Source organism: Gymnoscopelus braueri (genome assembly GCF_963280865.1).
Source record: "Gymnoscopelus braueri genome assembly, chromosome: 20".
NCBI lineage: Eukaryota > Metazoa > Chordata > Actinopteri > Myctophiformes > Myctophidae > Gymnoscopelus > Gymnoscopelus braueri.
This window is the reverse complement of record NC_137622.1, coordinates 1,688,199-1,704,309: the sequence shown is the minus strand read 5'-3', so window position 1 is coordinate 1,704,309 and position 16,111 is coordinate 1,688,199. Positions and strand designations below refer to the sequence as shown.

The 16,111-nt window shown below is 40.3% G+C and overlaps 1 protein-coding gene across 2 annotated transcripts in view; it reads left to right on the top strand.

The window, feature by feature from the left end:
• Positions 1-16,111, top strand: part of flt4 (fms related receptor tyrosine kinase 4) — a 281,476-nt gene that overhangs the window by 39,214 nt on the left and 226,151 nt on the right. For both annotated transcript variants that reach the window (XM_080416376.1, XM_080416375.1), the window contains exon 2: positions 11,725-11,821. In XM_080416376.1, the coding sequence (XP_080272502.1) occupies positions 11,725-11,821 (97 nt within the window). The remainder of the gene's footprint in view (positions 1-11,724; positions 11,822-16,111) is intronic.

Below are 16,111 nucleotides of genomic sequence, written 5' to 3'. Positions count from 1 at the left end.
TTTTGAAACTTAAAACTTTAAAAAAAATAGAAAAGGAATTGCTTTTGGACATACAGTACAAGGTTTCCACCCAACAGCAGCGATATATGGGAATATGCAGAGGCACAGGTCACCCTCCCCAGTGGTGGAAGAAGTACTCACATTTTTAACTTTTAAAAGTAAAAGTCAATACTGTAATGCAGAAACACTCTGCTACAAGTAAAAGTCTTGCACTTAAAATGTACTTGAAGGTAGGGTAAGTGATATATATAGGCTATATATATTTTTTGTTTTTGTTAAAAAGGTACTATATTCTGATAGTAATCATTGCTACAGAGCGTTTGTTCGGTCACAGTAGGGGTCTCTCTAGCTCTTTAGTAAACAGTTATAGTACATTTTCAGGTAGGTGACAACATTTATTAAGCCATTCAGGAGAGAGCACTGAAAATGCCTGCTTTTACTGAACAAACACTCTATAGCAATGAGTACTATCAGAATATTGAGCTACACGTATTTTAACCAAAGTAAATCACTTACCCTACCTTTAAGTAAAAGTACAAAAGTATTAGCAAGTACCAAAAGTAAAAGTACTCATTATGCAGGATGTCCCGTTTCACAAGTATCATATGTCTAAAATGTATGTAATGTAAGTTGTAGATGGCTATTTTCAAATTACCAAAGTTTTAATAGGCCTGAAGTGGTAAATGTATGTTTTGTTATAATAATCAAAATCTACAAAGTAACTAGTAACTAAAGTTTTCAAATAATTGTAGTGGAGTAGAAAAAGTAGTGGAGTAGAAGTATAAAGTATTGAAGTAAAAGTACCTAAAGATTGTACTTAAGTACAGTACTTGAGTAAATGTACTTTCCACCACTGTGTTCAGCAGCTTTCGTCTGCTGAACACAGCCAATTGCTTTAGTTTTCACACGCTCAGACAAGCCGGACGCAGTGGATCTGAACACCTCGCTGGTGGATGGTGAACGGGGTACAGTACATTACCCCTGCACCACCCGAGCCAGTGCCTGCACTCTCATTTATGTCAGAGCGTATCTAGCCCAGAGGCAGCACAGTCATACCTCTATACACATTTATATCTAGTTGTAAAAAGCGTTATATTGTTCAAGAAATTGTCAAAATAATCAGTGGTCCAATTAGTCATGAGCTTCCATTGGTTCAATTTATAAAAGAAACGCACACACACTTAACCACCTTCACTTTCAAAATGTTTAAAAAACATCAAAAAGAGCAGATCTACAAGCTCAAACACTAATTTTGCTTGATACTTTTGTACGAGGTGATTCATTTATGAAAAAACGTAGAAAGTTGAAATGTGGAGATACAAGGTTTCTGCTCGACAGCGACGCTGTTCACCTGAGTGCGCTCATGTTGCTAGGAGACAGTGTCAGAACCATCACATTTTGAGGTACACTTACTTTACTTGAGTATTTCAATTTATGGTTTTTCTACTAACTCACGTTGTGAGCTTGTAGATCAGCTATTTTTGAAAAGGTTTGACAAATCTTGACTTTGGTACTGTAAGTTTATTTTGATTACTTTTACTCAAGTACAATTTTTAACAAGTATTTTTTATTTTGTGGTATTGGCTTTTATTTAAAGGTAGGGTAAGTGATTTGCAATTATTCAAATAATTGCAAAATGCGTCTATGTTCTGATAGTGCTCGTTACTATAGAGTGTCCTGTCCATATAAGGAGTGTCCATGTCTCTCCATCTCTTTATAAAACAGAAAATGCATTTTCGTTTCAGTTTCAGTTTCATTTCCAATTTTATCCAATCAGGATAGAGAACTCAATCAGGATATAGATTAAACAAGTGAAATTGGAAGTGATGACACTAAGAAATGAGCAGGCAAAATTAGAACTGGAACACTATAAAAATGAAGCTTAAAAATGGGTACTTTCTCCTGATTGGCTGAGATTTTGACACCTACCAGAAAATGTATTTTCTGTTTATTAAAGAGCTGGAGAGACGGGGAGACTCTTGTTACTGAACAAACACTCTATAGCAATGATTACTATCAGAATATAGTGCTTTAACCTTTTAACAAAATACTTTTTGTTTTAACCCAAAAATATCACTTACCCTACCTTTAAGTAATACAGAAAATAAAATAAATCTGAGTACCTCCTCCACCACTGGGTCTTGGAACATTCACTGTTGTTATTTGCTGTCCTTTTGAAATCATATAGACAGACAGACAGACAGACAGACAGACAGACAGACAGACAGACAGACAGACAGACAGACAGACAGACAGACAGACAGACAGACAGACAGACAGACAGACAGACAGACAGACAGACATTGGATAGACAGACATTGGATAGACAGACATTGGATAGCCCTGCAGGAATGACCCGTCCAGAACCCTGTTTGGTGAATTCCCAGGCCTCAGAGGACATGGTAAATGTCAGTGGGAGAAACAGCAGCGCTGGCTGTTGGCTGCAACAGAAGAGGAATGAGTCTTTTTGTGAAGGGGTTGAGGGGTGGGATTGGAGGTGGCAGCAGGTTCACAGCTCAGCCAAGACAATATCTGAGGAAGACCCCTGTTTCTGTGAGGAAGACCCCCGTGGGAGAGTTCAACATGTCAGGAATGACATGTGAAAGACAGGAATACCATGCTGGGAGCCAGGCTATACACTGCCATCGCTTCCTGGCTGCACCAGCAAGCAAGCAATCATGTTTGCTTTCTATCAATGTTGCTGGTATGACATGTTCCATGTTGGACTCATACAGATTACATTAACTACTTAATCCCTAAATATTTTGTTATATGATGAATACTAGTGAAAATAGCCCATCTACAAGCTCACACCTTGTAGATCGGCTATTTCCGAACATATCTTTAAAAAGGTGCAATTTCCTTTCAAATTTTATATTTTAAAAACATTGAAAATCTTTGCCTATAATGACATGCCGAAACAGGGACACCAGGCTGAAAGATGAGATGAGATGAGATGAGATGAGATGAGACCAGACCTTTATTGACCGCTGGGGAAATTCAGGAGCCAAAGACAGATTACAGGGCAAGGGGAAAAGTACAGTAGATATACATCATGATGGAGAGACATCAGAGATGAAAGTGGTCAAGGTTTCAATAATGGTCAAATCAAACAAACAAGCAGCCTTTGCTTTGTGGTGTTGGTGGCGTTGGTTTGGGAAGGTTTTCATATGTGGAATGGTGTCCCCTGTAGAGACGGATGAGGACAGGTCAGGGTGAATCAGACTATTATTAGGGCCATAGATCACTGGCTGACAAAAACACCATCAGCAACTGATAAAAGTTATCACACTGCATGACGTCCCTTCGCTATATAACACTGTAGCACAGTGTGTTCAGTCTCCAAGTAGCAGAAAGCTACAATCTGGAACTTATTTTATTCAATAAAATGATATTTTAATGAGTATATTTATACAATATAACTAGTACAACTGCAGTGATTGGATCATCTTCCATTTCGACATTTAGACCTCTCCCATGGCAAAGTGGCCATTTCCTCTTGACTGTAGGGTGACCAGATCCAGCGACAATAATGATAACTTATTACTTAAGTTGCCATTTAATGCGTTGATGTCATATTCTACCATAGGCCTAATGTATCACATTTTGTTATTAACCGGCTGTAGCCAAGGGGATATTTCTTAAAACAAGCTTGTAAATAACTGAGCGTTCTTACTTGATTCTGTACTTGAACTTGCATTCTTGTTGGAATGGACAGCATTCTCTTTTTAGGCTACAGAGGTGTACAGCTCCGGTAGTTCTCCTATTTCGCTTTTGGTTAGATCAACGATGCAGCTTTTATTAAACAGCTGTTTAATAAAAGCATAGCCTACCCTATCATTTATTCACGTGCTGCTTGAGCAGTGCTGTCAGTCTAGTCTCCACTTGTTGTGTTAAGAGCTTCAGCAGAAATTAGTGCGCCGCTCAACACCTGTTCATTGATTTATGACTCAATTTGTGGGACGCATGAAAAATGGAAAATGTGGCCACAAGAGATGCTCAGGTCTATCCCTGAGGACCTGTCTACAAATGCATAGCTGGCTGCATCCTGAAAGCCCGCCCCGAGAAGATCTACCATGCCATGATGCCGGCAATTAACCCTGCTGAACCGCCTACCTACCAGGGGCAGCTGCTTCTAATCACTTATTAATGAAGAAGTGGGGCCTGGCAGACGGCACAGCATGTGAATGCGGATGCGGCCAAACACATAATCCACATAAGTCCCCTGTATAGACCACCTTCACAACACATAATCACCACCTGTCCCCTGTATAGACCACCTTCACAACACATAATCACCACCTGTCCCCTGTATAGACCACCTTCACAACACATCCACAAGTTTCCAGTGTTTTCATGAGGCCTTGAGTGAATTATGGGCATCACTTCCTGTTGTCAGTCATTCGATTCATTTTTAGTGATCACTGTCAGTCAATAATAATGTGTGAACACAACCTGACTGAAATCAATAAGGGTCATATTAGTCTGCCTACTCCCTCCACACAGCTGATTCAAATTAATCTCTTGACACTTGAGGGGGTGTCAACAAGTGTCACTTGGTAGCGGCCTCTCTTAGGGGTCCATAAACAGCTTGTAAACTGTAAACAGCTTGTAAACAGTGACTCGACCGTGTTCTTTTTGTTTGACTCACAATGGTGAGGACTTGCTCAGTTCATAAGTGCCATAGCAGGTCACGTCGAGGCAATGCAGTAGATAAAGGCGTATTTGGTTTGTTTATAATTATGTCTGAATCATAGTGACGTGGCCGTGGTCCTGCCTATATATGGGCGTATGGGGTTTGGTTATGGTTATGTCTGAGTCAAGAGTGACGTAGACGTGGTCTGCCCATTGGGCAATTTTAATTTAGGATACAGATAATGTGAAAGCAGATACATACATTATATTTAGAACGTTAGCATCATACGCAGGTGTGTAAATGCATGGCACTGGCAGCACAACTGGGCCCCGAAAAGTTTAAGAGGAACTTTTCAAACCTTGGAGTGCAGAAGAAGCGGACGGAGGCGGTAGTAGCTAATCATGTTGTTTGCCGTGGGGATCAGCTTTTACCTCTAAACATGATGATGAAGACTAATAAATATTTACAGTAGAGAAGCATGGCTCTATTGTGCTGCGCTGGGCAGGATGCGATGGAGGAAAGTGTTCCGTGTATGGAACACAGCTGGGCAGGACACTGAATAGCCTTATGTGACCAGTGGTGGAAAGTAACTAAGTACATTTACTGTACTCAAGTAGGCTACTGTACACATTTTGAGGTACTTTTACTTTACTTGAGTATTCCCGTTTTTGAATACTTTATACCTCTACTCCACTACATCTCAGAGACAAATATTGTACTTTTCTTTTACACCACTACATTTGACAGCTTTAGTTGCTAGTTACTTTGCAGATTTATACTTCTGCTATTTGAAAATAGCAGACCTACAAGCTCACAATATGTCACAATGTGAAGCGTTGTGAGCGTTGTGAGCGTTGTTGTACTTTGATTAAAAAGTACAACAAATATTGGCAGCAAAATATACTCAAAGGACAACCATTTTCAACCTGTCTTCATATAATTTGTCCTCATTAGTGAGGACAAATTATATGAAGACAGGTTGAAAATGGTTGTCCTTTGAGTATATTTTGCTGCCAATATTTGTTGTACTTTTTAATCAAAGTAAAATCTTTAGTCCTTAAATTGTATTTTTATATTGTGGTATTGCTACTTTAACTCAAGTAAATGTGAGTGAACGTGAGTAGTGCCTTCATGCCAGTCACACTGCAGTGGCACTGTGCCACGTACTGTACTGCAGTGTGACTGGCATGAAGTGGTGTCTGATGGTTGTGAAGTGAAGCGTACAGATTGGCAGAGTGACACTGGTTCCACTGAGACCACCAAACAATGTCTCTTAAATGCATTAAGAAATATGTGTGGGTGAGTGGACTTGTATTACTAGGGGCCAAATGTCCCAGTGGAATTTGAGAAATATTTTTAGGCTTACAATTACAGAAAAGATTCAGGTTGGAGTTATGCTTGGTTTATACTTAGTTGTGCGCCAGTACTGTCATACACCGCAAATAGCCGATCTACATGCTCACAACGTGTCGATCTGTGAGTTTACGTAAACGTACAGTAAGTCTCTATTGTAATACATAATGTGGGAAGAAGAGTGTGTGTGTGTGTGTGTGTGTGTGTGTGTGTGTGTGTGTGTGTGTGTGTGTGTGTGTGTGTGCGTGCGTGCGTGCGTGCGTGCGTGCGTGCGTGCGTGCGTGCGTGCTAGTGTGATTGGATCTGTGTGTGGATGCACTTGTTTGTGCATGTGTGAGTGTGTGAGTGTGCGTGTGCATGTGTGAGTGTGCGAGTGAATGTGCATGTGTGAGTGTGCGTGTGCATGTGTGAGTGTGTGTGAATGTGCATGTGTGCGCCACTGCGTGCATGTGTGTGCGTGTGTGTGGGTGAGCGTGCTTGCGTGTGAATGTGTGTGTACTGTGTAGCTGTGTGCCTGTACGCCCCCTCTTCAGAACCCATTCAGTGGATCACATGATGTTAGTGATGAACTGTAACACAATGTTCAAGATCAGGATCAATTGAGACACATTTTTTGAAAGTTTAAGACAGTTTGAATTTATCTCAATCTAAGGCAGAAAACCAACACAGAGCTGATCACCTGCAGGAATCATCTCACGACGGGGCTCACATGTCATGCAACGGTCGTCTCCTGCCAATCACATGCAGCGCAGAGCGGTCGGCTGGTGATAAATGTGGCCCATTATCTATGAGCAGGATCAGAATCACAATTATGTCAGAGGAATTCATCTTGGTGATGTTGATGCATTACACTGAATAATGACTGTATGGAAACATTTTCAATGATTTACGACTAAGCTTCTCAAAATTTAAAGATAAGCATAATGCTATATGAAAAATATACATACAAGGTTTCCACTTGAGCGTCGATATGCAATAATACACTGTACCCTATTGACAGTAGAGGCTGCTATTGCAGTGTGGATAGATAAACATAAATGAATATTAATCATTGTATACAGTATGTTGAATGTGTACACAGTCTTTATATCCATAAGTAATAGTTGACAAATAGTTGACAAATGCAAGTACAGGTATACATCCAAAATGAAACGATAGAATCCCAGGTCATGGACAGAAGAACACAATGAAACAAAAAACTAGAGAGAGAATGGATCATGCTCCATGAATAATTTACTATTTTACCACCAGTGGTGGAAGAGGTACTCAAATGTTTTACTTGAGTAAAAGTATCAATACCACCATAGACATACTGTTACAAGTAAAAGTCCGGTATTCAAATTTTACTTAACTAAAAGTACAAAAGTATTAGCATGAAAATATACATACTAAAAGTAAAAGTACGCATTACGCAAGTTTCCAATTGTATAAAATCCTTTGAAAATAGCGACTTGTTGTGAGCTTGTAGATCGGTTATCTTCAAATAGCCAAAGTACTGGCTGAAGTGGTTAGTGTATGTTTTGTAATAATAATCTAAATCTACCTCTGAGATGTAGTGGAGTTGAAGTAAAAGTATTGAAAATTGGAAATACTCCAGTTAAAGGAGAATTCCGGACAAATTAAGTGTTATCTTTGATGTCTCGTTACTCACCTACCGATGTGAAAAGTAGCGTTCTTTTTTTTCATATATTCCCCTGTCGTCATTTTTTAAACACCCTCCGTTGTTATAATGGGAGCCGCTGGGTTAGTGAAGTTCGTCTATTATAACCGATGCAATGTTATTTTTTTCTCTACTACGATTCATTGTAGAGTCTCATGATAGTCAAACATGCGCTGAAAATTCCTGCGAGCCTGCCGTTAATGGCGAACGATTTAACACTGGTTGCTTGTTTCTTCCAGAACCTGGCAACTCGTGTTGCCAGAATCTGGAAACAAGCAACCAGTGTTAAATCGTTCGCCATTGACGGCAGCCTCGCAGATAGTTTCAACGCATGTTTGACTATCATGAGACTCTACTATGAATACTAGTAGTGAAAAAAACAACTTTGCGTCGGTTATAATAGACGAACTTCACTAACCCAGCGGCTCCCATTATAACAACGGAGGGGGTTTAAAAAATGACGACAGGGGAATATATGAAAAAAAAGAACGCTACTTTTCACATCGGTAGGTGAGTAACGAGACATCAAAGATAACACTTAATTTGTCCGGAATTCTCCTTTAAGTAAAACATACATCAAAATGGTACTTAAGTACAGTACTTGAGTGAATGTACTTTGTTACTTTCCACCACTGTTTACAGTACCACCAAAGGTGACGTCTGAGAAGAGCTACGTACAGTACATGCCTGAGACGTCATGTTAGGTGGCAATATGATAAATTATCCTTGGAGCATGATCCAATGTGCACACTCTGTTCCTCAGCATTTCTATGGTGCCTATATTTCCCAAGCTCTTTACCACGTGCGTTTCATTCTCCCATTCACACACGCACACGCACAGCGCGCACACGCACGCACGCACACACATTCACACACCGACGGTGGAGGAAACCATGCAAGGCACCAACCTGCTCATTGGGAGTAGTTAGGCCTGCATTGTCTTGCTCAAGGACTCCTCAGCATCAGAATGACTTTAATTGTCAATTTCAATACACAAAGAATATGACACACCGTTTCCCCCTCAGCCACTTGCATTTCAACCTAAAACATCAACCGTCCAAAAAAACACATCATAAAAAGACAAAATCTAAAACGCACAACACTGACACAAACATTTATGAACCCAATGTGTACAAAGTGCGGTTCATTTAAAAGTTAATAGCATACATTATAATGCCACCATGGTGCAATCCATTAAAAAAGTTACCAGCACAGTATAATAAAAGTGTTGTGCATTTTACAGTGCAGTTACATCCTGTCCAGTCCAGTCCAGTTCAGACTAGTTAAGTTGGTTTGGAGGGGAGGACTGTGAAACGTTGCCAGGAGGAGCCGCGGATCGATCCGGGCTGCTCTTTATTTTTTTGTAGTATTTCTTATTTTATGTTCAATACTTTATTATCCCTGAAGAAACCCCCTGCTCGAGTCAAAACGTTGGTTTCTCATAAAAAATGTCATCATGGCTACGAGTCGTGCAACCTCTTTTTTCATCTTTAATCCTTTGCTCAGAGTCCGTGGTCAGCACCTCTGCCCTTTCTGCCTGTTTGTTCAACAGTTCATTAGGATCACGCTACAGACGGTCAGAGTGCGGAGGTAATATAAGACCAAACTGAATTTGACTTTAAATGATCAATACAACGTGAATACAATTATTTCTACATTATAGAGTGGGGCAATAGCCTATTGCCCCACTCTATAATGTAGAAATAATTGTAGGCCCCCTTTACACAATATGTTGTACTATAACTTGTATGTCATGTTGTTGTTTTTTGTATCTTTATTATAATCATAATTATAATTTATGTATCTAATACACATATAATGTAGACACCTTACAGAAACATTACAATTAGAAGATACAAGGAACAAAAAGGAGCAAAGACCAAGACAATAAGAAAATAAAAGAGAAAGAAAACTTAAGAGACACTGCATTTCTATATATCATAGTCACACAATATTTCACATTATCTCGTGCTCATCAAACCTCTGACAGTACATGGCGATTTTCCAGAATCACAATAACAAAATGTCCCCAAACATCATTCAACAAAACTCTGCATCTGCCCTTGTTGCATAAGTCAGCTTTCCCATGGCTCTGGACCGTACCTATATGTTCCCCGGGTCCTATGTTCCCCGGGTCCTATGTTCCCCGCTTTCCTAGGGAGAGCGGGGAACATAGGACCTAACCTAAACCTAACCCTAACCCTAACCTTAGTGGGGGAACATAGAACCCGGGGAACATAGGGATGACCCCGTTTTAAGTCAATGTTCAACTGAAGGTGTCCCTGTACCTGTCCAAACTGCCTGGAGTGCACAAAAAGTTATTATCTTTTTACTTGGGTCTGAGGGTCTTAACTCTGATGGAAGTAGATTCGGCCACTCTACCTGCTGAGCCACTGTGTGTACTCAGAGGGTAACAGCACAAAACATATCCACAATGCCCTCTAGGAGGACCCCTGGGGGTCCCCGGACCCCCACTTTGAGAACCACTGATATAAAAGGTTATCAATCATAAATGGCATACGTTCCCTTGCAAGGTATTCAAATGAGTGTAGAATTGCTCCTGTATGCGACCTGGGTCCCGTCCTGTTTATTCTGCCTGTTGTGCACTAGATGAAATACAGCTCAATAATAATTCAGAAATCAAACACTGGGACAGATTGGAAAAAAATGGCCGTGATTTGATTTTGTGAACGCAGGGAAAGACACTTCGTCAGGCCACCATCACTGTGCTATTGATCTCTCTCTCTGTGTGTGTGTGTGTGTGTGTGTGTGTGTGTGTGTGTGTGTGTGTGTGTGTGTGTGTGCGTGCGTGTGCGTGTGCGTGCGTGTGCGTGTGCGTGTGTACTTGTACTGTACTTATATTGGACATTTCCGAGGACATTCGGTCCTCACAAGGATATAAAGATGAGGGATGAATATTTTCACTTTTAAAGAGGCTGTTTCAGGCTTAGAACTTAAAGTCGAAAGTCCTCACGAGAGAATCAGTACGTGTGTGTGTGTGTGTGTGTGTGTGTGTGTGTGTGTGTGTGTGTGTGTGTGTGTGTGTGTGTGTGTGTGTGTGTGTGTGTGTGTGTGTGTGTGTGTGTGTGTGTGTGTGTGTGTGTGTGTGTGTGTGTGTGTGTGTGTTTCATCTCTAATGGCATCCAGGTGGGGCATAAGTCACAGTGACACTTTAATACATGATGGACTGTATGTGTGGAAAGCGGCTGGGAGTTAATGGCAGCCGGAGGCGTCTGCAGCAGGGCTGTAATGGTGTCTTACACTGCATGGCCACATTAACCAAACACCATGCAGTCAATGAAGTGACTTCACAGGGAAACAAACCAAGAGCCTCTTGGGCTAAGCATAGCAGCCTTGCTACATGAGTGGGCTGTGAAAATTGTTCGTCCGGACCGAGCATTTCTCAGAGTTAGTGAGGCACGGGGGCACGTGGACACATCATGATCTAACGCAGGGGTCTCCAAGGACCCCTTAGCTGAGAGAGAGAGATGAATATTGTAATAAATAAGTGTTGCTGATTTTTTTTTTAAACATAGACTTCATAGATGGCTTAATAGACTTGTTTTACTTCTACTCCACAACATCTTAGAGACAAATAGTGTACTTTTACTCCACAACAATTATTTGAAAACTTTAGTTACTACCGCAGTTACTTTGTAGATTTTGATTATTATTGCAAAACATACATTAACCACTTCAGCCCTATGTACATTTTGGCCATTTGAAAATAGCCGATCTACAGTACAAGCTCACAATGTGCCGTGATGCGACGCATTGTGAGCTTGTAGATCTGCTATTTTCAAAGGATTTTTATACATTTTGAAAACTTTCTTTGAAGAACTTTGAAGACATTCTGCATTATGAGTATTTTCTACTTTTGGTACTTTAAATATATTTTTATACCAATAGTTTTGTACTTTTACTCCAGTAAATTAGTAATTCCGGACTTTTACTTTAACAGAGTATTTCTACATTACAGTATTGATACTTTTACTTAAGTAAAACATTTGAGTACTTTTTCCACCACTGCTCCTGAGGCATGAATGTGTGTCCGCTCTACTCGCTTTCTCCTCAGGTGTGGTGATTGGCTTCTCTATGACTCCGCCCATCCTCGACACCTCCAAAGAAGACCTCGTCATTCCAGTCCAGCAAACACTGACCATCACATGCAGGTACAGTACAATAGAATACTGTGTGTGTGTGTGTGTGTGTGTGTGTGTGTGTGTGTGTGTGTGTGTGTGTGTGTGTGTGTGTGTGTGTGTGTGTGAGAGTGTGAGTGTGAGTGTGTGTGTAGTATGGGGCTCCGTTAGTGCCACGAGGGGCGCATGACGCCTCCTGTGACCACATGATTTTTTCTTACGTGTGTGTGTGTGTGTGTACACGTTCGTTCTGCGCGTGCACTGCACAAAAGCACGCATTACGCGCTGCAACGCGTCGTGTACATTTACGCGTAAGCTACATGCGCTACAACCTGTCACGTACATTCACACGTAAGCACGCGTTACGCGCTGCAACGCGTCGTGTACATTTACGCGTAAGCTACATGCGCTACAACCTGTCACGTACATTCACACGTAGTAATAATAATAAAAAATAAAATAATAATAATAATAATAAGGGTAATAATAATAAGGGTAATAATAATAGTAATAATAATAATAATAATAATAACAATAATAATCCTTTATTAAATAATGATACTGCCCAAGATATTGCCTTACTAATGTAATAACGCAATAAGGGTAATAGTGTAATAATGCAATAAGTGTAATAGGTGTAATAGTGTAATAGGTGTACTAATGTAATAGTGTAACAACGCAATAGGGGTAGTAGTGTAATAGGTGGAATAGTGTAATATTGCATTAAGTTTAATATGTAATAGGTGTAATAGTGTAATAGGTGTAATAGTGCAACGTGTGTAATAGTGTAATAGATGTAATAACGCAATGAGGGTAATACTCTAATAGTTGAACAGGTGTAATAGTGCAATAAGTTAATAAGTGTAAAAGTGTGATAGTGTTATAAGTGGTCACATTCACCCAATTCCGCCCACATCCACCCAAACCCCAACTACTTCACTACACTATAACACCTATTGCACTATTACCCTATTGCGTCATTACACTATTACACCTATTACACTTTTTACCCTTTCTACACTATTATACCTATTATACTATCACACATATTGCACTATTACACTATTAAACCTATTACACTGTTACCATTATTATGTTATTACACTATTACACTATTAAACTTGTTGCATTATTACACCATTACAATTATTACACTATTACACGTATTACAACATTACCCTTATTCCGTTAATATATCATATAGCAGTCACTGGGTACCGGCCACTGGGTGCCAGGCAACGGCCCCGGTCGACCCGCCAACAGCCTTTTGGTGAAGAACCTGGGCTCGGTCCACCTCTATATTTTCATGGTATGCAGAGACTGACTCACGCATAGGAAATACATTGCCTTTTTCTCCAAGTCCTCAAACCAGCCAGGATGTGGAGTTGCGAATGAGAGGAAAGTGTCTTCCTCCTCCTGCCACTGCCCCAGTTTAGGAGACACCTTCAGGCATGGGAAGACGTAGTCTATATCCTCCTCCCACAGGCCCTCTGTTGACCAGTTCTCCTCCAAGAAGGTGTTCAGGTGTGGAGGAAGACTCATTGACTTCCTTAACGATCTGCTTTAGCAGCCTAGGCCAAATGTGGACCCGCTGTTGTAGGGTCTCAAACGGCACCAGCAAGTGTCCCAGCTTAGTACAACCGGGTTCCCTGAGAAATTTTCTTATGCACACCGAGGACAGAGTTCCGACCCAACGCAAGCCACAGCCACATACCAGTTGTGGCATCAGTGTCTCTAGCAACTTTTAGGAGTCTCCAAGCCTCCAGAATGGACTCATGAATGGTGACAGCCCTGGCAGATATGCATTGTCTTCTGACGTTTCCCGATACAAATATTCAATTCATTGGTGAGAGTCAGTGTAATGTTTTTTTTATTTTACAGGAACACTGCAATTAAATTCTGGAATCGCATCTTCTCATAGGAATATGGAGAAATATAACACAACTGCTCTGGGATTTGATCTATAGGTCCAACATGAATCCAAGGATTTTAGTCAGCTAATTAAAGATGCTATTTCTCAGGGTGTCAAAAATGACAAAGGCTGATCAAACAAGTTGAAAATAATTTATTCACCAAATCAAATTTCACACAGGGAACTTTCTGACCGAAATTGAAATATAAATTAAGCAGATTCGTTTGAAAACAGTATCGGTGTAACAATTGAACATCATTCTACCATCCGGATTTGAACTAGAGGTGTCGGTTTCATGGTCCATCTCCTGTCATGGTGAGCTAAGCAATCGCAAGAACAATTTGTTTTGTCCGTATTTCAACAATCAAATCATTGACACTTAATAGAAGGGCGAAAGCAAAACGGAATGGAATGGAACACCTGGCGCGGGTCGGACCGAGAGAACCCCGCAATGCCCCACACACACACACACACACACACACACACACACACACACACACACACACACACGTTGTTTATGTAGGATGGACAATCATGTGATCCATGTTTTATATTAAAATACATTATTTTGATAATGATTTTATGATTTTCATTTTAAAATATGGACTGACAGTCCTATAGCTATAATGTCCATAGAGAATATGTCCCCACCTGAAAGATGCTTATTAAACTTTATAGCCTAACTTGCCTGGTACCATGCATGCTTCATCTTACCATCTAAAATTATATTCCTTGGCTTGCAAACAGCCAAAAAGTGTGTAGCCGATGAAACACAACGGCTTTGCATTGATGACACCAGGTATAAGAAACTCATGAGCGCACTGGCCAATACAAACTAATAGGCGAGTGCGCTCTGGTGCGCAATTTCCGCACTGCTGCTGTCCAATGTGTCCAAATTCATCTTTAAATGCCCTGTTTTCAGCACTGTCACTATCTTTTACACATATCTTTTATACTCTTTATACCAGGAGTCTTCAACGTTTTCAGGCCAAGGACCCCCTAGCTGAGAGAGAGACGAAGCAGGGACCCCCTCTATATTGTATAAAATTGTGTTTCAGATTAAACTTTTTTTGTTTACTTGGTCTGCTCTTTTTTCCCCTCTACACCTATCTCTTTGCCAAAAATAGCCGATCTACAAGGCGTTGTGAGCTTGTAGATCTGCTATTTTTGGCTAAAGTTCTCCTCAGAAAAGGGATGCCAGGGTTCAAGTGGTTAAGGTAAAACAAAAAAAAAAGATAACACACAAAGATTTGGTGGACCCCCTGTAGTAACTCTGAGGACCCCCTAGGGGTCCCGGACCCCCTGTTGAAGACCCCTGCTTTATACTTTTGGATAGTGTCATTTCTCTTGTTAACTAGCAGATTAATGTTTAGCGATCTCAAGCAGTCTGTCTCTCTCAAGTAGCAGCTGCAATCCATCCAGTAACGACCAATTTATGCTTCGACGTACAACGGTCAGTGCATGGTGGGAAAAGTACTCAGATATTTTACCTAAGTAAAAGTCTGGAATTCAAAATTGAGTAAAAGCACAAAAGTATTAGTATCAAAATGTACTTAAAGTACCAAAAGTAAAAGTACTAATATTTGAAAATAGCAGATCTACAAGCTCACAATGTGTTGTGGCTATTTTCAAATAGCCTATGTAGGCCTATAAAATAGGGCTAAAGTGGTTTTATAATATAATAATTGATAATAGCAAAGTAACTAGTAACTAAAGTTTTCAAATGATTGTAGTGGAGTAAAAGTACAATATTTGCCGTTGGGGTGTAGAAGTAATACAATAGTAGGCCTACTGAAAATTGGCAATACTCCAGTAAAGTAAAAATACCTAAAATTTGTACTTAAGTGCAGTACTTGAGTACATGTACTTTGTTACTTTATGACAACGGTGTTGCGCCCCGAATATATTCAATCTGCGCTGCAGTGTGAGCTTGTGGATTTGCAAAGCGATCCTGATGAATCATGCTTAATAATGTGACGTTGCAGCCTACGTCTGGCATTGCGGGGTATAATGAGAATAAAAGTAAAATCATTCAAATTATTGAATGATTATGATGAGGACGGTAGGCTTTGCTACATGGTCAGTCTTGGAGGAGGGGGGGGGGAACCGCTGTTTACGGTTTATTATGCCACCTAATAGCTTACATTTTGATTCATTCTCTGTGACTGTGAGAGTATCACAAATGTGTGCCAAATATAAGGCGTTCTGTCTTGACTCTTGGAGTTCCAGTACATTTGTTAACTATCCATTTCTTAAATTAGCCTTTCATTATGTTCTGGCCCGCCATCTAATGCTTTAGAAAAAAAACGTTCATGTTGGTGCACCCTTCATAGTTCTTAAATCCATGAATTTTGCAAAAATGTTGCAAGGGAAGTCTCTGTGCCAGCCAGGATTATTTTGTTCTTCGTCGC